This window comes from Opisthocomus hoazin, chromosome 28 (genome assembly GCF_030867145.1).
Source record: "Opisthocomus hoazin isolate bOpiHoa1 chromosome 28, bOpiHoa1.hap1, whole genome shotgun sequence".
Taxonomy (NCBI): domain Eukaryota; kingdom Metazoa; phylum Chordata; class Aves; order Opisthocomiformes; family Opisthocomidae; genus Opisthocomus; species Opisthocomus hoazin.
In genome coordinates this window covers 7014436-7037286 of record NC_134441.1, presented here as the reverse complement: position 1 = coordinate 7037286, position 22851 = coordinate 7014436, and the positions used below count along the sequence as shown (strand labels likewise).

General features: G+C 57.3%; 1 protein-coding gene across 3 annotated transcripts in view; it reads right to left on the bottom strand.

Moving 5' to 3' along the window:
• Nucleotides 1-22851, bottom strand: part of PEBP4 (phosphatidylethanolamine binding protein 4) — a 79814-nt gene that overhangs the window by 38721 nt on the left and 18242 nt on the right. For 2 of the 3 annotated variants that reach the window (XM_075444620.1, XM_075444621.1), the window contains exon 4: nucleotides 864-962. The exons of the other annotated variant lie outside the window; for it this stretch is intronic. In XM_075444620.1, coding sequence (XP_075300735.1) covers nucleotides 864-962 — 99 coding nt within the window. The remainder of the gene's footprint in view (nucleotides 1-863; nucleotides 963-22851) is intronic. 3 annotated transcript variants of the gene reach the window in all.

Sequence of the window (22851 nt, the reverse complement as noted above, 5' to 3'; positions counted from 1 at the left end):
TTTTAATTTGCTCAATATTCCCATTAACAATAAAAAGTCTAATTAAGGTATCTGTACAAAAAGCCCTTAGCAGTAATTTCAGAGAATAATAGAGGAGAGTGACGAGATATTTCTTGTTAAATGCACGCTGCAAATTAATTGATATCTTAATTAGACTTTAGTGCTAAGATTATTAGTTAGATTGATTCAGGGCTGAAACACCGAATCTTCTAAAAGATAAAAGCAAGCAGGAGAGGAACAAACTGGTTTCCCAAAACCTTTCTGCAAGCAAACCAGTGACGCGCTGGGAGGGGTGGGGAGCGATGCCCCGCTGCCGGGTAAGGGCTCGGCCGGCCCGCGGCCACGGAGCTGGGAAGCAGCAGGAATTCAGCCCAAACCCTGTTTTCCCCCTGTTTGCTTACCCAGGCTGGAAATATTTTTCTCGCAAAAAGAAAATGAAAGGGAAAATTTGGTACCGGCGAGATTTTCACCAAAACCGCTTTTTTAACCAAAATACGAAGTCAGCAAGAGGTGTTTGAACCGACCGGCTGCCTCTGCCGAGAAAACTGGTGGTGGGGAGCTTTCAAAGTGGGGTTTTTTTTCAGCATTTCCAAAGAAGAAGAAGAAAAAAAAGGCAGCAATATTTTTGGACCAGCTTCGCTCTATATAGCCGGCGGAAGCGCTCCCTACCTACACGCCCAGCAGCGCTCGCGGCGCTCTCGCAAACGCTCATCCTTCGGGATTCCGAGACGCCGCCACGCGAGACGCACGTCCCGCCGCAATCCAACCCTCCGGGGCAGGAACGCCCAACGCACCCCAGCGCTCGGGGAAGCCCCGAGCCGCCGAGACCCCAACCGATGGACCCCGCGGCGGGGGGGACTCACTGGGATGTCGGTGACCAGCCAGTGTCTCCAGAAACGGTTCCTGGGGTTGGCCCTGCTGGGAGCGTCGGGGTCCACCAGCACCAGCACGTACTTCTTGCTCTGCAAGAGAGGAGAACGCTGTGGGCACGGAGCATGGGACAGGGGTCTTGCACCGGCAGCACGGCAGCAAGGAGCAGCCCTCCAGGAGTTTTAGGAGCCCTCCAGGAGTTTTAGCAGCCCCCAGAACACATTTTTTTTCCCCGCTTTCCCACGCACGCACACTCTGACGGTTGCGTTCATGCAGCACGCGCGGAGGAGGCGAGCGATGAACACGCACTGGGGGAACGTGAAGGCCACAAACCCGGCTCAGGACGATTTGCTCCTCACGATCTAAATCTCTTCAAGGAGAGGAAGAACGGGGGTTTTCTACCACCGCCAAAATAAAAGGCACCAAAGAGAGTTTCCCCCGGAGCCAGCCGTTCTCTGACCGCATCCTACAGCGGCGCACGGCTGAGCGACGCACCGCAGCGCGGGGGACTTTCTGCCGAGGGTTGCAGTCCCTGGGAGGAGGAGACGGGATATTTTTGGGGTTCTAATGCAGCTCCATCCCCGGGACAGTGGCCGGGGACAGACTGGGTGTCCCAGCCTCCATGAGGGGGGCTGCAAGGTGCCAAGCTCTGCCTAACCAACCCCAGACTAACCGAAAAACGGGCTGGGGGTGCAGCAAGAAGGCAAAGCCACTGCCTTACCACGCACCCAGGGGTTTGGGTACCTCTCCTGGGCAATGGCAGCTGGGCAAAGAGAGCAGGGACTCACGGAGGATGCTGCCTCAGCCCCCCAGCATCCCGCCAGCCCACGCCGGGTCCCCACCGAGGGTGTCCAGCACCCAAGGGTGCCACCGGTGCGTGGGTATTTTGGTCCCGCGGGGATGGAGCTGGGGTTGAAGTGACCTCTGGAGGCTGTGGGTAGCAAACCTGCTGATCTCGGGGGATTTGGCAGGACCTCAGGCGCCAGATTATCCTGCAAGCACCCAGATTAAGGGATCTAGATCCTAAGAAAACCCCCAGGTGCATCTGCCAGCTTGCCAGCGGTGCTGCTCGCCGCTCCAGCCCGCCCGAGGGCTGAGGTTTCGTAAATGGCCGGGGGATTTAGCCGCACAATTCCCACCGAAATTAGCTGGAGCTCTACGGCTAAATCCCTCGGTCACTTGTGAAACCAGGCAGGGATTTTCATGGCGAGATTGTTGGGGCAGAGGTAACGTTTTTGCTCGATTTCCCAACCCCTGGTTTGGGCAAATGGAGCAAGCAAGCCCTGGGGTATTGCCGTGCCCGAAGATCCCCCGTCGCCCCTTCGCTTCGCAGCCATGTATCGCTCTGGCCCCCTTGCAGGCAACACCTCCACGATGAGCACGGGTTTAACCAGAAAATGTGGATTTCAATCCATTTACCAAACAGCTTGCAACAGTTGGGGATAAAATCCCAAGCTCACGTAACCTGGCTGGGCGCGTGGCCGGCGAGGTGCTGCCGCCCCGGTGCATGAATCCCAGCCCTGCTCCATGCGTTTGCATCGTGGGGGGGTTACAGCAGCGCTGCAGATGTGAGCGTGGAGAAGGGGCTGTGACGGTGACACCGGGCGAGGCTGAAGCTCAGGACCTCGGAGCGGAGCTGCCACCTCCCTCCCCGCAGCGCTCGCAGCTGCAGCCGGCTGCATCGCCGAGAGCATCCTGGAAAAAATCAGCAATATTCCTCGCCGGAGCTAAAATCGGTGTTTAATGGGAAGGAGGAGGGGAGGGGGGGGAGAAGCAGCCCGACAACCCAAAAACCCGACGCTGCAAGTGTGAAGGAATTTGAGCTCTAACTTTGGGGAGGGAGCGGAGCCGAGCACGGCGTTTCTGAATCTCTCGTCTCCGCGCGGGAGCCCAGCTGGTGGGAACAGAACGTGTAGTCATGGGACTGTCATCGTGTGCTGTCCAGGTTAACATGTAGCATTTCTATTACTATTAACAGACTTTCTGCTCCTCACTCCATCTGTTCTTCGAAATAATTGCAGTTGTACAGACCATGCCTTCGCTACAGGCAGGCTCTGGGGAGAGGATAGTGCTTTTATGCAAAAAAAAAAAAAAAAAAAAAGAAAAAAAAGTTTAAAAAAAAAAGTGTTAAAAAATAACAGCAAACACGAGAATAGAGTGCAAGCGAAGTTAACAGCAGGCTCGCAATTCGGTACAGATTGTGGCCTAGAAAGGTGGCAGCGCCCGCGGCCGGGGGCCGGCGAGGCCAGACCCCCGCGGGGACGGGAGCCGGGGTCAGCGGCCCCGAGCCGGGCTGGGACCGAGGGATTTTTCTCCCTGGTTACCTGCAGGCCACCCTAAGAGGCACAATCCCTCACCTTCCACCTAAAGATAGCAAAGCCCTCCGCGACCCGAGTTAATCTCCCGGCGCTTAGGTGCCGTCGCATCCCGCGCCAGCAGCCGGGGGCTGCTCCTGGGGTGGCACGAGCCCCCCAAAAATCACCCTGAGAGCTGGGCAAACCCTCCGGCCGTGTCCCCGAGCGGAGCTGCCTACCCCAGACGTGGGGTAGGTGGTTTATTTACCGGCTCTGCTCGCAAGCGACAGAGCAGCCCGAGTGCTGGTGATTTTCGGGTTTTCTTTTTTAATGCTGAAATCCCTCCTCGACACAGGCTAACAGCATTAGCCACTGCCAGGGCTCCAGACAGGAGCCAGCCCGCGGTGACGCGGGAGCCGCTCAGCTCCACGAGTGTGAACCAGCCCCGGGGAGGTCTGGAGAGGAGGAAAGTGGGTTTAGAGCAGAAAATTCCTCCAGTGCAGAAGAGCGGGTGGTGTCTTGCTTTGCAGAGGGAAGGGAGGCAGGGGGAGAGGGAAGAAAACACCATTTTGGGTTACCCACACTTTGGGGTAACAACGCTCTCCCGACACCTTGTCACCCTTTGTCACCCAGCCCGGGGCATGGAGGAGCTGCTGGTGTGTGGGACCCAGCGGGGACACGGTGCATCCCACCAGTGTCACCCCAAAGGGGACACTGCCAGGCTCCCATATAGGTCTCCCTTCCAAGAGTCTCCTTTCCAAGAGTCTCCCTTCCAAGGGTCTCCCTTCCAAGGGTCTCCCTTCCAAGAGTCTCCCTTCCAAGGGTCTCCCTTCCAAGGGTCTCCCTTCCAAGAGTCTCCCTTCCAAGGGTCTCCCTTCCAAGAGTCTCCCTTCCAAGAGTCTCCCTTCCAAGAGTCTCCCTTCCGAGGGTCTGCCTTCCGAGGGTCTCCCTTCCAAGGATCACCCTTCCAAGGGTGTCCCTTCCAAGGGTGTCCATTCCAAGGATCACCCTTCCAAGGATCATCCTTCAAAGGGTCTCCCTTCCAAGGATTGCCCTTCCAAGGGTCGCCCTTCCAAGGATCATCCTTCAAAGGGTCTCCCTTCCAAGGGTTGCCCTTCCAAGGGTCTCTCTTCCAAGGGTCTCCCTTCCAAGGGTCTCCCTTCCAAGGGTCTCCCATCCAAGGGTCGCCCTTCCAAGGGTCTCCCTTCCAAGGGTCGCCCTTCCAAGCGTCCCTCTTCCAAGGATCTCCCTTCCAAGGGTCGCCCTTCCAAGGGTCTCTCTTCCAAGGGTCGCCCTTCCAAAGGTCTCCCATCCAAGGGTCGCCCTTCCAAGGATCACCCATCCAAGAGTCTCCCTTCCCCGCCCCCCAGCCATTCCTCTCCCTGGGATGCTTTGCAATTACCATTCAACCACTGCGACGAGCCGCTGCCTTCCCCGCGGGCTCGGCGGCGCAGCCGGAGCCGGCGCTGTACCCCCCAGCTCTGCACCCCAGCACCCTGGGTGCAGGGGTCCTGCCCTGCCTGGACCCCCGCCACGGAGCCGAAGCGGCGGGTGGCAGCAGCGCTGCGTGTCGTGCTTTCCCTGCGAATTGTTTCTAGCGGGAAGCAGCGGCGATATATCCAGTTCCCACCGTAGCAAGCAGCAGCTACTCCGATTAGCCACAGGTTTAGGAAACTTGCTCCGAGCTGGCAGGGACTTTCGAAGGCGGGAGAGGGATTTGTGTGCTGAGGATACACGCACAGCTCAACAGATCCCGCGGAGCCGGGGCTGCACAGGAATTAAAGACTTATCCGAATGAAAGCAAATAGGGTGTTAAGCGACACACATGTAGAGCGAGCGGTTTCCTTGGAAACCGGCGCACATGGAAGCGGCACACATGCAGCGCCCCGGCATTTTTTGGCAGCGCCGGGGCGGCCGTGGGGCTCTGCCCTGCTGGGGGTGCCTGCGCTTGGCTGGGGATGGAGCCGGAGCAAAGCCCGGTCCCGCCGGCGTGCCTGCTGCAGGGCACGGAGAAAAACGGCACAAAATCGCTTTCTCCTGGCTGTGAAGGGAAACCCGACGGTGCCCAGCTCTGCTGGTCCCTCTCATCTTAAAAATTCAACCCCAAACTAAGGAACTGTGATGGGAAAGCCCCCGCCAGGCCCCCAGCCCAGCACCCGCTTCCCAGCACAAGGTATCAGTGGCTTTAGTTGATTTTGAAAAGTCCACCTGGATCCTCCCTGGCTCCTCCGTCCCTTGGAGCTGCTCCTGCTTCGCGCCTGCCCGGAGCAAGGGCTGTCCCGCTGCTCACGGCGAAGGCTGCCGGTAGCACCCAACCCCTCACCGCGCAAGGACATGGCAGAGATTTCCAGCTGCCCTATTGCCACCCCGTGCCTCTTTACAGCTGCTAACGAAGGTACCAAGGTAAGGAGTGAACCAGGACACCGATAAAGACGGTATCTGAGCCAAAAGCCCCTCCGCCTCCCCGAGAGCTGAAGCTCGCCCTTGCAACAGCCCATCTTATCTCGCTGCAAAGGATTCGGGGTAGTTGATGGCACGAGATGACGCAGACCAAGGCTGGGCAGTCCCTCCCGTGCAGAGACGGGACGTGGCGATGCATCCCGAGCATACAGCACCCGGGCAGGAGCTTGCACCCCCACCTGACAGCCAGGGGAGAGCTCGGTTTCCGCCACTGCAAACCAGAAAAGCTAAATACACCCAAAGTGACTTGCCAGAGCGGGGTAGGAGTTGCTGGATGGGCAGGGAGGTGGGCAGGGTACCCAGCATCCCGGGAAACATCGTCCCGGCTCTCTGGGTGACGGCTCGAGGGCTCCAGCCCTCATCCCGCTGGTGTGAGAGTCAAAGCGGCGCGGCTCCTCGGGCGAGGTGGGAGCGCCTCGAGCACCAGCTGAGAGCTGAGAGTCAATCTGGGCTTTTTTCTTGGCTCGTCCCCAGTACTAAAAAAGTTTCTATAACGGGCACATAGTTAGCAATTCTGCTGCTGATGCTTCGCCAAAGAGAAATTCTAGCTCCTTCTTCAGCGGCTAACAGCATGGGGGGGTGAGGCAGGCAAAAAACTGTTTGCAGCCGAGTCTGTTGTGGTGGCTTTGGGAAAGAGCCGCCGAGCGCGGCAGGATTTTACCTTCTTATTCGAAACCAGCACCTCGCTGCTTCCATGCTCTTTTCTCCTTGCGAAAATAGGTCAGCGATATTAACCCTGCTCCGCAGGACTTGCCCAAGGGGACAAGCTGAACGCCTGACCCAGCTCCCCCAGCCGCAGGTCCCTGCTCCCCCCGGCCCCGCGCTGCCGAAGGGAACCGCATCGACTTTCTAACACTCTGCAGCTCTCCCCGTCCCTTCGCTCTCCCCCGGGGCTCGCCGCCGCGCAGCCGGCCAAATGTTTATGCAGTTTAATGTTCTAATAAGAATTGATTAATCCAGGATCGTTAAAGCAAGCGTGTTAAAGGTCGATTCCCAGACGGAGGTCTTGGGATGCTTTAAGGAAGGGGTTATTTGCTGTGAAAGGGGGACGGTTTGGTTTTCCCCGTGGCAGAATGAACGGGCTCCTCACGGTAACACTGCAACGGGTGTGTTACACCCGCTACAGAACTGAGCAGAAAGTGGAATAAATCTTCCAAGGGATCTACGATGCTCTAAGTACAGGTTTGGAAGAGGGGGCCATGGAGAAGGCGGTGCCTCCCCGTTCAGAGACCCCGCTGCGGATCACGCTCTGGGTTGCCCCACAATCAAGGCTTCTCTAAATCATCATCATCATCATCACCTGCAAGCTGACCGCCAGACACTGAACCCCAGAGGAATGGGGTGGCGTGTTTCAGCCCCACCGCTGCCCATCTTCCAGCCAGAAGACCCACAGAGGTCCCTTCCAAGCCCTACCATTCTGTGATTCTGTGAAACACCAGCAAAAAGGGAATTAACACCCCAAGAACCCCCCAGTCCAGCTACTCTTGCTCTGTCCCCCCCCTTTCCCAGGAGCTATTTATTGCCATTTAGGCAGCCCGGCTTCAGCGGCGAGCTAACGAGCACCGCGCGCTCGTCCCTGGGCCGGGGACGCCGAGGCCGGCAGCGCTGCCCGCTCCGCAGGCAGGGGAGCCGGGACGAGCTCGGGGAAGCGACGCGTCTCCCGAGCGGTCTGCGAGGAGGAGGAGGAGGAGGAGGCGGCGGCGAGCGGCCGCGGTGGCAGAGCGCAGCCTTCCAGCCCAATTACTATCACACGGGGGGACACATGGATTGGTGACATTTGACATTTTCTACAAAATATTTTGATGCAAAATGGCACCTCCGTCACAAATTATTTTCCCAGTCTTGGCTTGGGTTTGGGTGGGTTTTTTTCAGGTTGTGGTGGTTGTTTTTTTTTGCTGGGGGAAAAACAAAAAAAAGGCTTGCACAGGGTGACATTTGCAAGCGAGCAAAGGAAAGGGTCATCGTTTCCCCACCATAAGCAAAGGGGTCACGGTGGCCGTGCCACCGGGTGGGCAAAGCAAACAGCACCAGCGGGGGCAAATGCACCAAAAAAATCCAGGCTTTGCTCTAGGACATCGCCGTGTCCCTGCGAGGCCCTCGGGGACCCTCAGAGGGCTTTTTTCTCCCCTTCCCTCCCATCCATGCAAGGGACGGAGCCGCTGCGGCTGCTGCCCCGGCCCGGGAGCGTGGCGGGGCCAGAGCCCTCCCCGGCAAGGCAGGGGTTACCGGCGCTGGGAACTGCCGAACTCTGTGCTACCAGACACCTCGGGAAAGCTGAAATGACTTTAAATGCCTAAACATTTTAAAACAAACCCTGGAACAATTCAGCTCCTAACTCCTCGCCTGCTTTCTCTCCCTCCTTGCTCTCTCTCTCCCATTTTTACGGTTTCCAGAGCTGTTTTACGCCTCATTACCTGCACACTGTGAGTGATGTCTGTCGGTCCTAGAGCTGTAAATACCTTAAATCATGCTTCATTAAGAATATCTATGGTGCTATTAAAGAGCTATAATAGACAACGAGTTAACAGATGATTAAATATGAACTCCATTTGTGTCAGTCAGCAGCGTGCAGGAAGAGGCTTTAAGTTTTTTACACTCGCTCTCATTATCTGGGGAAGTGGGGCTGCAGCTGGCGGGGATGGGGGGGATGGAGGGATGCTCGGGAGGGGATGGAGGGATGCTTGGGTGGGGATGGAGGGATGCTGGATGGGGATGGAGGGATGCTCGGGATGGGATGGAGGGATGCTTGGGTGGGGATGGAGGGATGCTGGATGGGGATGGAGGGGTGCTGGATGGGGATGGAGGGATGCTTGGGTGCGGATGGAGGGGTGCTCGGGATAGGATGGAGGGGTGCTTGGGTGGGGATGGAGGGATGCTTGGGAAGGGATGGAGGGGTGCTGGATGAGGATGGAGGAGTGCTCGGGTGGAGATGCAGGGATGCTCAGGTAGGCATGGAGGGATGCTCAGGTGGGGATGGAGGGATGCTTGGGAGGGGATGAAGGGGTGCTCAGGTGGGGAGAGGGCACACAGACGCTCCAGGGCCAGGGACAGCCGAGAGGGGTCAGCTCCCTCCCCCTGTGACTCCGAGCTGGCGATCCTGGCAGCCCTTTGCTCTGCTGTTCCCACCCGTACAAGCAAATAGCATCCAGCAACACGTGCGACAGATTGATCTTTCGGGTCTGGTAGCCAGAGATTAAAAAATAAGATAAAATAAAGGAGGAGGAGGACAACGAGGAGAAGTCAGGCTGCTTTGGATGGGACGGGGAGATGGATGGGTGTCGGGAAGAAAGGCTGGAGGCTGGCAGGACAGATAACAATGTGAAAGTGGACTGAGTGTTGCTGCCTCCCTGATAAAATAATAGCTCAGCACGAATGAATTGCCAAAGTTCAAATTAAATAATAATTAATATTATTAAAATCCCAAGAGCACAAAATACTGGGGAAAATTAAACGAGTGTTTTCTTATTATCTGGATTAGAATTTCTCTATAAAAACACAGAACAGTTTCATGGGCAGCTTCAGCAGCAGTGGATTATCCCACGATTACACTCACAGCTCTCTGCCTGGGCTCGGGGCTGCGGCTGATCCCAAGCACCCGGCACGTGCGTCCCACAGGCACACCGGTCACGGAGAAAGGGGTAAGAGGCAGGAGGATGTGGGGACAAGGCCAGACCCTGGCTGCAGGAAAGCCAGCTGACCTGACAATTCCCCCTCTTCCGCAAAGTGGCCGTTGTCACAGCAAACGTCCCCACGGTCTTTGCAGGGAGGTGTTGGGGTTCACCTCGCCCTGCGGCACGTGGGGATGGGAGGTGCCTCCTCGGGTCCTCGCCATCACCTCTCCCATCCCCTCCTCTGCCTCCACCAGCCTTAAAAGCCTTTGGGAACTGGATGGGGCTGCGCACGGTGCTGGCACCCAGTAAAGCAGCTCAGCACCGGGCGTGGGGAGCTGCCCCGCTCTGCCCCAAGCCCTTGTTTCGGATGATGCTCACCCCTAACAGAGAAGAAGACGCAGGATGATGCTGAGTGGCTACAATGAACTCTCTACAGTCACCAAATCACGCTGCTGCCTCCGCTTCCCCGGCTCCAAACGGGAAATCACCGGCCTGATACCGCACAGGAATAACGGCAGCACAAGTTCATTTTCCTACAAGCGCCCAGCGCTCCGCAGCCTCCTCATTTATCATTCCGGAATACGCCTTGACCCCTCGCTGCAGGCATGGCCCCGCTCGCCGGCCGCAGGCATGCCCGCCGGGACCCCCGGCCACCCCCGAGGCCGTGCGGGAGGACGGGGGTCCCGGGGGGCGGCAGCGTGGGCCGGCGGCGCTGGCAGCCGGCGGCTGCGGGGGGACGGTGGCACGCTGCTCCCCGGGGACCGCGCTGGCGGGGACCGTAATTGAATCTCGGCGCTTATGTTCAGCTGGAGCCGGCGCGGTGATTAAGTTAACTGGAAATGCCATTTCCGTATTGTTCAAACTCTTAAGTGCCTCGAGCTTCTTATCATTTGCTGCCGGTCCCCTCTGCTCCCTCGCTCCGACCTCGCCTCCCCTCCGGCATCGGGGTCAGGCTGCTGCGGCCCCCAGGGTCACCGAAAGAAATTAATCCCGGAGCCCCTTGGGAGCTGGGCTGGCGCCTCGGCCGCGGAGATTGCAAGGGCTGGGAGGGAAGATGAGCCCTCCTCCCCGTTCGGGGAGAAATCAAAGCGTTTCAGGAGTGGCAGGAGCTGCTCTGCCCGTCTCCATCCCCGGGGATGCAATGCCAGCCCACCCACCGCATCCATTTACCTGCAGTGATTCACCCCCAGCATTTGGAGTTTGCTGCTCCCAAGTCACAAGTACCCAAAAGTGGAGCCGGGGCCTTTCCCCCACCCCAACGCACCGTCAGCACCTGTAGATCTACACCCAGAAACCGCTCTGGCAAAACGACCAAGAAATAACCCTCCCCACTACCACTCTTGCCAGGAACAGGAGGGAAAAGATGCTCAGCTCAGAACTTCCCTCCCTAGTAAAATATTTAATAATAAACTAAGAAGAGAAGCCAACTGTCTCCCTTGGATGTGGTTTTCATTTGGAAATTGATAGGATTTTTATTCCCATCCAAAATACCTTTTTTTTTTTCCTAATGTATGTTTTGTTCTAATATATCCATCTTGTCATGCTAAATAAAATACAAATTGTGTCGACGTAGCCCAGCCGGGAGTGCTGAGCGCCCGTGTCGCTCTCCATTTGTCTCCGGCACCCAGACGCACCGGCCACCCTCTCCCAAGGCTCCCGGCCCCACCGCTTTGTTAATTGATACCGGTTGAAAGCTTTCAATAATGTTTTAAATACTCCAGGTGAGAAAAAGTCCATGTTCATGTGTTAATTTCCACAGTGCCTTGTTGTTCTGAAATCCCTGAAAAATGGGAAGCTGAAATGAGTCCTATGAAAAGGAACAGTGCATCATTAGCGCAGCCAGATCCGTATCGCAGACTGCAGCAATTACCATCCCGTGAAACACTGCAAGCTGTGAAGAGCTTTCATTACCGGGGGTTTTACAGGTCATTCACCTCTGGCCAATCTTACGCTAAAACAAGCATTTTCTGCGCCGCGGATTCCAGTTTCATTTAAATCCCTAATTGCTTTGATTTCGGTACATATGGAACGCGGGGACTTCATGACTAAGAAATCTATTAGTCAATAAGTTTGCTACTCCTCTGGACCTTTAGTCGTCTTGCCTCAATTTCTTCCCAGGTCGGGTGATGGATGGAGATGCTGATTTCCACGGCGGGTGCGATCTGCCCCGGCTCCCCTGCGCTGCAATTACGTTCCCGGGTCACCGAGGGGGAATTCAATCAGGCAGCCGGCCCGCGGGATGCTGCTTCTGCCTCCGAAACTCAATCCCCTGCCGCCGGCAGCCCCGCGCAGCAAATAGCCCTGCTCCAACCTCCAACGGAGGTCTGAGGGTTTTTCATGATTCCCCAGGCCCTGAGGAAGGTGGGTGGTGCAGGGATGCTCGGGTGCGAAGCCGACGTGATCCCTCCATCACTCTTTTCCCCTCTCCTGTATCCCCCCCGAGACCAAACAGCCCTTTGGGGAGCTGAGGACAAAATAAAAGTGGGTTTATGGGTTTTTTTAAGATTTATTTGTATTGAAATGGGCGTATTCACCGTGCATAGATTAGAAAACTCCCCAATTTAAGAGCTGCGACTTGCACCTTCATATAAAACCCCCAGGGGACTTGTGTATCGCGGGGTGCTCTGTTCCTCCGTGGGTGCCGGCAGAAGCAGGAGGCAACGTTCTCTCCTCCTCGCTACGGATTCCTACCCAGCCCCGTATCCAAGTGCCTTCCAGGAGCGCATTAAATGATGCGATTAACATCTGTCACGTGCGGTTCAGTCTCTCTTTCAGCCTCTCCCGGGGGAAGGAGCCGCACGTGCAGGGGAAGGGTTTGTTTTGGTGGGTTTATCTCTTTTTCAAAGGGTGGCGGGCAGGGGGGAAACGCACCTCCCTGGGCAAAGTGCCCTTGGCGTACTGGCCGGAGCGGGGCCCGGGGAGGGTTGGCATCTTGCAGCCAAATCCGTTATCTGGGGCGATGGACTGAGCAAAAATCTGGTCCTGGAGTGAGGGAGGCTCTCGGGAGGGCGCAGCGGGCAGATGCCCAGGGGCTGGAGGAGCCCGCAGCGGCGGCAGCACCACGAAGCAAAGCCCCAGCTGCCGGCAGCGGCTTTTGCTCTGGGCTGGGATTCTGCAGCAGGAGCTCCCTTGCTTGCTTACACCCAATGGGCCAAAATGTGCTTTAAATAACGCACTTTTCCTGCACCTTTCCACTTGTTGAAGGAGCTGAGCCCAGCGGCTTGAAGCAACCCATCAACACCCGAGCGTGTCCCGACCCGCTGCCAGTCCCAGCCCCAAAACCAAACCGAATCCCCCCATCGTGTGGGCGCAGGGGGGGGCTGCCTCCACTCCCTGACCTGCCAGCACCCAGGGCAAACACTCAGCTCCCAACAACCACCGGCTCCAGCGCCGGGCGGCGAAAACGCGACGCTGCCGGGCAGCGACGCGCCGGCGCGGTGACACCAACCCCGGCAGCGACGCTCCAGCGTTTGGGGAATTTGGAGGGAGGGAGAAAAAAGCAACACCCTGCTCAGCCCAGCTCTGGGGGTGGGGGTCCCCCTGCTGTGGTTTTGGGAGAGGGAAATAGGGTAGGCAGGATGGTTGCGTCTTCTGGCGTCTTAGCAGGACAGGCGGGAGGATGGGATGCTGCTCCCGCAGCCAGGATCCTCCTTTAATTGATTTCTCGTGGTTTATTGCCTCCTCGCTTTAATTGCAATACAAATGTTTGCCGATGCAATTATCGTGCATATGCGATAAAGCCGTTCGAGGGTGTCATTAGGTCGTATTTCTTCATTTATTTTAGGGTGTGCGAGGGAAAGAGAGAAGCGTGCTTCCTGTGCGGATTTCTGGCGACGGAACAGAATGCCAAGGTGGATTTTTCTGTGGTGGGTTGGGTTTTTTTTGGTTCAAAGTGCTGAAAGCAAAAAAAAAATTGCCTTACAGCAGCTCGTCTGGGGGTGAAATAATCCATTCAACACTCAGATTATCTGCTGACGCGCATTTGCATGAGAACAGGCTAGGAGAGCTCCCGGGATGGAGCAAGATCCCTCAGACCAGCCGCTGCCCTGGCACCGGAACAGCGACAGACCCTCACCCTGAACACAGAACTGCTCATGGGTGCGGCCTCGGCCCCCCCAGCGGGGAATATTCCTTGGGAAGGGGACCCTGCCACGGGATTTCATTACAAAATATTTAAATTTAGGAATAACAGAGGAAAAACACAGAATTGCCGGGAATTCACCACGGCAGCTTGTGCTGAGCCACGGTGCCAAGCCCCGGAGCTCTCCCAAGGGCTCAAACGTGCCCCATGCCGGGATGCCGGCACCGTCCCCGCAGCAACGGCCATCGATGGAAGACTGGCACCATCCCTTCGCTCCGGGTCCGTGCCCGGCTCAGCTTTCAACCACCAGCAAATCCAGGAGCGGCGACCGCATCCCAGGTGAAACGAAGCTGAAACGGAACACCCTGCACGGAGCTGCAAACGATCTCACGGCGAGGGCCAAATCCTGCCCACGGAGCAGCCGGCAAGGGCACCGGGAGCCCCGGCAGTCGCCGCAAAACCTGACGCTGCACCTTTGCCACCGCAGCTGTCAAAATGAAGCTGTCGCCGTGACGGCCTCCTCGGAGCCTCGTTAAAAATGTGACGGTTCCCTTAGGCTACCAGGGGAGACATGGCCAAATTAATGAGGATGTGACAGAGTTTACGGGTCAGATTAGACTCCTCTTCCCATGGCTGCGCTCAGCACAGACCCGAAAATTGAGTGAAAAGAAGGGAAGCCGAGGGTGAGGGACCGCGAGGGGTTCGGGGAGCATGTGCAGTCACCAAAAGAGCAATCCTGTACTTGTCATAATTAATCAGGCACACGTTAGACAAGCAGAAAGCGCTCGGCCCCGCCGGTAAGGGAAGGGAATTAAACCCTCACCACCTCGCCCCACGGATGCGGCCGCCCGGGGATGCGCCGTGCAGGGAGAGGGTTTGCAAACACATCCTTACAGCTCTCCTACTTAATTTCCCCATTTAAAAATAAACAAACAGAACTGACTCTTTTTTTTTTCCCCCCCCCCCTCCCCTTCCTTTGCCCAAGCTGGAAAGCAATCCACTTCCAGCGAGACGCCGAGCCGTCGCCGGCTGGGAGCGGCTGGGCCAGGGGCACCTCGCACCTGCGACGAGGAAGGGTTTGCACCCTGCAAACGCAGATGCCTAAAATATCGAGCGTCTGCGGTCCCAGCCCAAGCATCGGGGACTCGGTACCTCTCGAAGGCACGTACAGCGTCCAGCTGGTCACGCTGGAAACACCCAGAAGCAGCAGCCACTCCTGAAAACCCCAGCCCCTATAGCAGCCGATACAGATATAACCCTACAGACCATGCCCCACGGGAGGGGATGCCTATTAGCCCCTCTCCATCCCTCAGCAGCCCTTGGGGAGCTTGGCTAAGCACCGAGAGTCCTGTTTGAGGGCAGCTATTTAGTCTTAAACCCTTAAAACCGAAAGCAAGCTGAAAACAATCCTGAACCAACCCCTCGAGCCCAAACAGCAGCGAGATTTGGGACCCAGTCCAAGCTCTGCAGCTTAGGCCCATCTCCAAATATCTCCCAACAAGTTTATTTATGGAAAATAAAATCAGTCCAAGACGTTCACAGCTCAGGAATATTTAATGCTATTTGGTGAGGAAGTATTTCCAGCAAGGAGGGAACCGCACGGTTCCCCGAGCCTGGCTCCTGGGCATCGGAATGGGGACGATGCTGGCACGGACCCACACCAGTCACCCTGGGAGTTCGGAACTGGTCCGACTGGATCAAATGCCTTCCTAATTTAGTTCATACCAATCTCGCTTAATTAATTGGGTCTGGAGGCATAGCGCTGGGCTGTCTGCTAAGGTGAGCCGTGGGAAGAGCCGGGTGCTGAAGCGTCTCTGAGCTGGAGCATCGCCCCTGGGTGCCCCTGCAGCACCCACCAGCCAGTGCTTGAGGACGCAGGACCCGGCCGCAGACCTGTCCCCTTCCCAGCACACCAGGAAGGGGAAGGACAATATCCCTGGTTGGGAAGAGGAGGAAAGAGCGGCAGAGCGAGGGATAACCCAGACGACGCTCAGCTACAGAAGCACCCCCCGTGCTGCCCCGTGCAGGCGGCAACGCTGCCGTCCCGCGTGGCACAGAGCCCCGACCCGAAAAAATCCACAAAGCCTCCTTTGCACCCAAAATGAAGGGAAAGGGGACAAAATGCCTGTCCCCAAGCGCATCCTGGGGGGGACACGCCGCTGCCCCTCTGCCTGCCGATCCCCCGGCAGCCGCGGCTGCCCCGGCGCTGGGGTTACGCCGCCGGCACGGAGCTGTCTGCCGGAGCAGCCGCGGGTCAAGGGCAGGCCAGACGCAGCGGTGATGGGAGTCACTTTAATAGACACCTGCCACCTGATGGGGAGCGTTAATGCGTCCCCCTGCTCCCACCGGACACGGGCGAGCATCCCCAGCCGACAGCGGCCCTGATGCCACCGCAAGACGGGCTGTCACCTCGGCGAGGGAGGGGGGACACCAAACACCCGGGGAGCGGGGGAAAGAACCAGGGCAAGGCCTGGCTTTTACAAACAGCTCTAATATCCCTGGAAGACGTCTCCGAGTCATGCACCCAGTTGAAAATGTCTCCCATTATAATTATGAGTCATTCGTGACTCAGTGACATTTCTGAAATTAAAAAGCAGTCGCTGGCCCAGCCCTTTGCTGCCCCGCTCGGCATCTGCCCCAGCGCTACACAACTTCTTTTTAATGCCATTTCCCGGACAAACAACCCCCCAGACCCATCGCCCCCCACCCTGGCTGTGCAACCACTCAGGGACAGTCCCCTGGGACAGCAGGTTTTGCCTTCACACCCTAAGGTCTGGGTTTTTTTCCATGTGGGAAAAGCTGGGATCTGAGCCCAAATTTGCTGCCCGGGCTGCTCCCCCGGCGCAGAGCTGGGTGTCGTGTCCGGCTGCACCGAGGTGGCAGGAGCAGTCCCAGAGATGTCACAAGCCGGGCGGGATTTCTTAGACCACCACATTCAAGTGCAAAACCCTGAAAATAAATAAAAGCAACCTGTTGGGTATTTCTGACAGCGCAGAACTTCGAGGAAACCTCTGCCAGAGCGCGGTACACGCAGCAGCACAAGCCATGGCTCGGTGCAAAACCAGGGCCACGCTGTTGCTACACAAATCTGAATGAAAAAGGGGGTTCAGGGACCCTCGGCCGGGGGGACTGGAATGGGCACAGCCCACTGGGGTGAGGTCCCCAGGGACAGGCCATTAGGCACATTTTCATTAAGGCAGTCCTGCCCTCATCCCTCAGCTTTACTCTGGAAACGGGCAAACCCAGAGCAAGAAACACTCAGAAAACCAATAACCCCCAGTCGCACAATTACGTCCCCCCCTCTCTCCAAGGTCCCTTTACAGCCCGAGCGCTCGGTTATTAAAGCACTAGATTTTAGAGGCTGGAAGGCAGTTGCCCTCGTGAAAGGCAAGGGGCAAGGATGCTCAGGGGTCGGGATGCTCGGGGGTTGGGATGCTCAGGGACCAGGATGCGCAGAGGAAGGCATGCTTGGGGACCAGGCTGGACAGGCGATGTCCACCAATGTCCCAAATGCTCCACACAGGGACAAAGCTCCTGGGAACCCAGCGAGGGTGTTGCAGGGCAGGGTCCTGCACCACAGCAGGACCGGTCCCTGGCGCTGGGGGCTTTGGGATCCCACAGAAACCCAGCGCGGTCCCTCTCTGCACATCGCGTTTTGCCATCTGCAGCAGGTGAAGCTCCGGCACGGCTCGGCGTCGCGCGGCGGCTGGGGAACGCACACCGCCAGTGCCAGGACACATCAGAGCAGAAATAGACCCGGAGCCGTCGTCCCCTCCGCCGCCCCCTTTTTACTATTATGTCTGAGAAGCAACGTCTCTCCTTTTTTTTTTTTTGCGATGATTTAATCGCTTGGTGATGAGGGCTGCCTGGCTGGGATACAACTGAGCTCTGGGCATCGCCAAAAGAAACGGGGGATATAAAAAGAGGAGGAAGCATCAGTAGCAGCGGCGCTGATTGACAGTGAATGAAATGAAGCGGCCAAATTTCATTGGCGTGGTTTGAAATCCCAGGACGATGCGGAGAGCTGATGGCTCCTTTCCTAGGGTTTTGCCAGAGCTAGCATTTGCCTTTCATCCTTATTTAATTCACTGTTTCGAGACTGCCATGGGGTGGGTTTTTTTTGTGTGTGTGTGGTGGTGGTGTTTTAATTGCACGTTTCCCTCCTGGAGATTTGTTTTTTACACACCAGCGTGTGCGTGCTGAAAGGCAGCTGGGTGTGCAAAGGAGAGGGGCACGGTGGCTGCAGGCAGGGTGCCCCATGCCCTGGCCACAGCCCTGCCTCCTGGCCTCAGGCCCCGGTTGGGAGCAGCCCTGAAGTGCTTGTGCCATTTATACCATGGATGCAGACAACGAAAGGACTCAAGGCTGAGGTTTGATAAAGCGTTTTCCTGGAAAGGCAGCACCCGTCGGGGCTCGGGCCCTGAGCGTGGCCGCTGCTGGCTGCCCGGGGCAGACATGGGTCGCATCGCTGGGGCAGGGGTCCTGCAGGAATCCCCCGCACTCCTCTGCCTGCGGGGATCCTCTCCCGATTATGGGATCTTTGCTGGGAAAACCAAGCGTGTGAAAGCTGCGGTTCGTGCAGGGGAAGGAGCGGCTTTGCACATGATGAGCTTTGGGAGCATCTCGCCTTCGACTCCAGCAGGTCCCTGCCACCAAACAGCAGCGAGTGGCACCTGCGGTGACGTTCCAGCAAGAGAAGACCAAAAGGTGGCACAAATACTATTTTCCAAGCCTTCTTTCCTTTTTCAACAAGAAAAGGTGCCAGGCTGGCAGGGCCCCAGCTCCCGGAACTTGGGGCAGCTCCAGTCTCCCCCTCCGCCGGCAGCTGAGCCCGGGCTGGCTCATCTCACGGATGGCCCAGGAGAGGCTGCACTCGGAGCATCAGCCCAGCAAGCCCAGAGCTGGCTGGGAGCAGCCAGCGACACCAGCCAAATCGATCTGCTCCCCAAACGCCAAGATCCCTGCTTCTCCCTCACGGATGGATTTCCACCCAAATTCCCAGGCTTTTCACTCCAGCTGCAAGAAATCTGGCAAATCCATCGACCGCATGCGACCTGCCCCCACGAAGAGGGAAATCTCCCGGGAGTGGTGGTTCCCGGAGGGACGGGACGAAGCCCAGCAGCAGCAGAACAAGCTGGGCACAAAGCCCCCAGCAGCAATCAAATCCCGACCCCCAGGGCTGGCACGTGCCCCCCGCTCCCATCCTGGCTCATTGCCCCCCAGAAAGCAGCCGGGTCCATGCAGCAGAGCGGGAATTACAAGAGCTTTTGTGGAGAAAAACTCTGCTTTCGTAAATCCAGTGGGTGCAACGCCGTGCCCCCAGCCCCAGATTCATTTTTCTCTGCCATCGCCCTCCCGCTGGGCTGCTGTGTGCCAGGGAAGGGGCTGGGCGGCATCGCGGGGGGCTGCGACATCGCGGGGGGCTGCGGCATCGCGGGGGGCTCGGCAGCTCTGCCGCCTCGCCTCCTCCTCCCACTCACCAAATATTTGCTTAATGAGGGAATTCCCACCGCACGTGCATGGGCTCTGCCGCTGCGGAGAGCGCGGCTGCCTGCCGCACCCCCAAACGCGTGGGCAAACCTCCGGAGCCGGCTGCGAGCCCCTCGGAGCACCGACCCCAGGCCTGACGCGAGGGTGATGGCCGCTTGCAGCAGTGCAAAGACCCTTTGCATGGAGGTTGTGGCACCGGGGCCATGCCCGACCGAGAGCACGAAGAGTCCCCAAGTGTCCCCCATGTCCCCCCCGCTGTCACGACACGCGTCACCCCGTCGGCCACCCCTGCTTTCAGCCCCGAACCGCAGCCCGCGACACGGCCGCTTTGATCCGCTGCTTAATTCCTCCTTCCCGTTAATTTCTGATCAGGCTCTGAACCCTCTCGCCGAGATGCTGAGATCAAATGATTAGTTAAGAGACACCCAGGCGAGGAGAACATGAAAGCGAGAAGTTTTGTTTAAGGATATTAACCCCGGCGAGGCGGCGCGGGAAGCAGCAGAGCTGCGAGCAGAGAGCTCCCTCTGCTCCCAGAAAACCCTCCACGACCACAAACGCACCCACCACAGCGGGACCTGCCTGCCCTGAGGCCCTGCCAGCTCATCACACCCCAGAGGGAGATGGGACCTCGGTCACAAGCCGCTGCGCAGGGAAATGTTTGCTCCGGAGGACGAGTTGTTGCTAATAAAGCATCAAATGAGGGTGGAAACGGTCACAAAAAGCCCCTGAGCTGGCTGGGACCCCCCTGTGCCTCAGCCCCTGCAGCAGGGGAGACCCCGTGGATATAAGACATATATAGAGATCATATAATACCTGATTTATTATTTGGCTAGAGCCAGCCAAAGGGAAATGGTGGCACTTCTCCCATCACACCAGCCCCTCCAGCACAGGGGAAAACGAAGGAGTTTGTATTGCCAGCGCCAAAACCATCATTTGGGAAGGGAAATAAATAAATTCCAGGCCAGAAAGAGGGACTTGGGGGAAGGAAAGCTCTGGCACCCAAAATAAAGGGGAAAAGCAAAGAGCTGAAAAGGATTATTTCAATTACAACGAAAATGTGTTTTATTAGAAAAACGTGGATTCGTCTTTGATGCTTGATACCAAGAAAAGCAATATCCAGGAATATAATACCCCATGTCCGTGCAGGGAGAATGAGTTATTAAATCAGAAGATAAATGGCTTGCAGTGCAGCTAACTGCTCCAGTTAAGAGAAAAACAGTTATAAACTTACTCTTTGCCCCAAAACGCATTCCTCCCCCTCATCCCCGGGCCTCGTCGCTCCCCTCCGGTGGAGCTCACTGCTGCGCCTCATTTCTGTGGCTTATAAAAATTCAGGAGGGGAAATTTTAATAGAAGTAAAAGAGACGAATTTAGAGGGTGGTGTTTTTTTTTTTCCTCTTCCCCTTCCCCCACCTTTAAAAAAAAAACACACACGAGGAATAAAAATAACCCCCAGAGTTCGATTGTGGGGAGGCAGCGCGGATGTAAATGAAGGTGCATTCTTATGTACAGCAGCGCACCCAGCAGCCCCGTGGCAGGGCGACTCGCTCGGCGCCTCTGTTCTGCATGAATAAATATGTATAAAAATGTAACGCCGCGAAGAGCTCCAATCCGATAACCGAGACAGAGTTTCGCAGAGGCTGGGAGCAACACCAGCCACCAGCTCTTCTTATTCTTCAGTATTTATGTAAAGAACCATTGAAATGATAATGTGCGGCCCCCTCCCTGTACAGGGGCATGCAGAGTCTTCTCCTATCGATGGATCCAATCCTTTCCCCCCTCATCCCAGATATTGAAACCGTCAGTACAAACCCACGGGTGACAGTGGCAAACCAGGGCTTTGCTCGCCTCCCGGGGAGGGCAGCGTGCGGGTCCCATGAGCTCCGGGCGCGCTCGGGATCAGGCCACCCGCTCCATCACCGCGCTCTGGAGATCTCGCAATTATTTTCCCCGAGTCCAGCACCGAATCTCATCTGCCAGAGAAGTCGCTTTGCTTCCAAGACCCCAAGCAGCAGAGATGCTGGCAGTCACCCGCTGACTCGATCGGTTTAACGCACCCCGCACGCGTGCCGACACCAACGGGACCTCCCGAGCATCCCCAAGCCCCTCGGGAGAGGCAGCGGCAAGCACAGAGCTGCCTCCTCTCCCCGCAGCACATCAAAGCGGGTGGACTTTTTCCACGAGAATTTTTCTCCTCCTTTCCCCCCCCCAGATATCCAAGCACACCCCCCGCAAGCAGGATCTCCCGAGCCCCCCCCCAGCATCTCGCGACAGCCCCCAAACGCAGCGCGGCTGCCTGGTTCCCCGTTACACAACCCTGCGAGGAGATCCTACGTGGGCAGACGTGGGCTTTCCTCCGAACTGACAACAGCTCTCGCTGCGGCTCAGCAGAACATGAGCAGCTTACATAAACAGCCCTCAGAGTTACCCCGAGTGGGGGCTGCACGCAGTGAGGGGGGAAGGCTCCCCCCCCACACCCCCCCAGGCCCATTTATTTTTTCTTTTTCCCCCCTATAAAACAACCCAAACGAGCTTCTCCTTGTGGGGGATAAGGCAGCGCGCTAGAGAGAGAGAAATGACTCAAGTGTTTTGTAACTTGTCACATTCGAAGCTGCAATTTGGAGGCAGGGAGGGAGGGATCCAAAATAGTCGCCCCAACCCCAGCTTGTATAACCGAGATCCCCCGTCCCCTCCCCTCCGCCGGGGAAAGGGGGAAATTTCTGCTGTAGATTGGCAGCTGGGAAGAGGCAGGCGAGCTGGGGGTTGTTACAGCGCAGGAAGGAACCCCCAAATAGGGAAGAATTACTCATCCGTGGAAAAGGCTCCTGTGCTGGCGGGGAGGCACCGGGGAAGATGCTGCAGGGGAGGAAGGCTCCTGGGGATGGCGGCTCCGGGTGCTCCAGCTCAGAGCCCGGCGGCGAGGCTGCGCTCCCCGGGATGTCGCCCCGAGCGGGAGGTGATGCTCGGGAAGCGCAGCTGGAGTGGGAAAGCAGGACAGAGCAGGTTTCCCTGTGGAAAAGGGACCTGGCATGGGCTGCACCTTGACCTGGTGAAGGGCATCGGTAACCTCCGCTGCCCAAACTGAACCCAGAGCAGGCTCGAGCCCTCCCAGATGCCAAAGAGGAGACTGGAGATGCTCGGATAGTCCCATGGGAAGGCTCTAGCAGGGTCAGGGTGTGTTTTACGTGTAAACACCTCTCCAGCACAGCACTTCCCTCCCGTTTCTCCCTCTGCTCCTAGATCCAAGCCACCATCACCCAGCAATTCACAGCTTTTTCATCCAGGTGCTCAGCAACTCAGCACATCCCAGCGAGACCCAGGAGAGCCCGACTGCACCCAGGCTGCTCTGTGAAGAACAGAAAGGGCAATACCTGCCTGCAGTGGCAGGGTGACGGAGCAGAGACACCCCAGTACACCCGACCCAGACTGTATCTGGGCCCAGAGCCTTTCCCAGCCCCACCAAGGTCCAAGGAGCAGGAGCACACCTGGCTTCGCTCAATGTCCCTACCAGCCGGGCTCACTCCTCGCGGTGCGGCAGCAAGAGGGATGCTTTCCCCTCTGGGTACCAACCCACCACAGAGTCAGGGCCAGCAGCATGCAGAGGAGCTGGGGAGGATGGAGGGGAGATGAGGAGAGTGCAGGGGAGCCATGCCCAGCTCACCCTCCTGATTAAACATGATTTCAGACCCCACAAATTCAGTTTTCAAGGCACAAGTGCCAGGAGCGTCCAGAGGAGCCTGCCTCCTGCTATAAACCCTCCTGCCCACCTAAAACGCCACTAATTTCTTTTGAAAAAAAATCAAGGCAGGTCCTGGGGATGGCAGGAGACACACTAAGTGTGACACCTCGCTTTGGGGCTCATTGATCTGCCATCGACCGCGGTCTTGAGTCTGACTTTGAAACCTCAGACGGGTTTTGGCATCCGGCTCCACATTTTGCGGAGGCAGCGCTTCCTTAGGGTCTCCTCGAAAATAAAATGGGTAGGGAGTTTAAAAGAGGGGAGGGTCAAGCTTTGCAGGCTCTTGCCTAGTGTCACCCCAGCTAA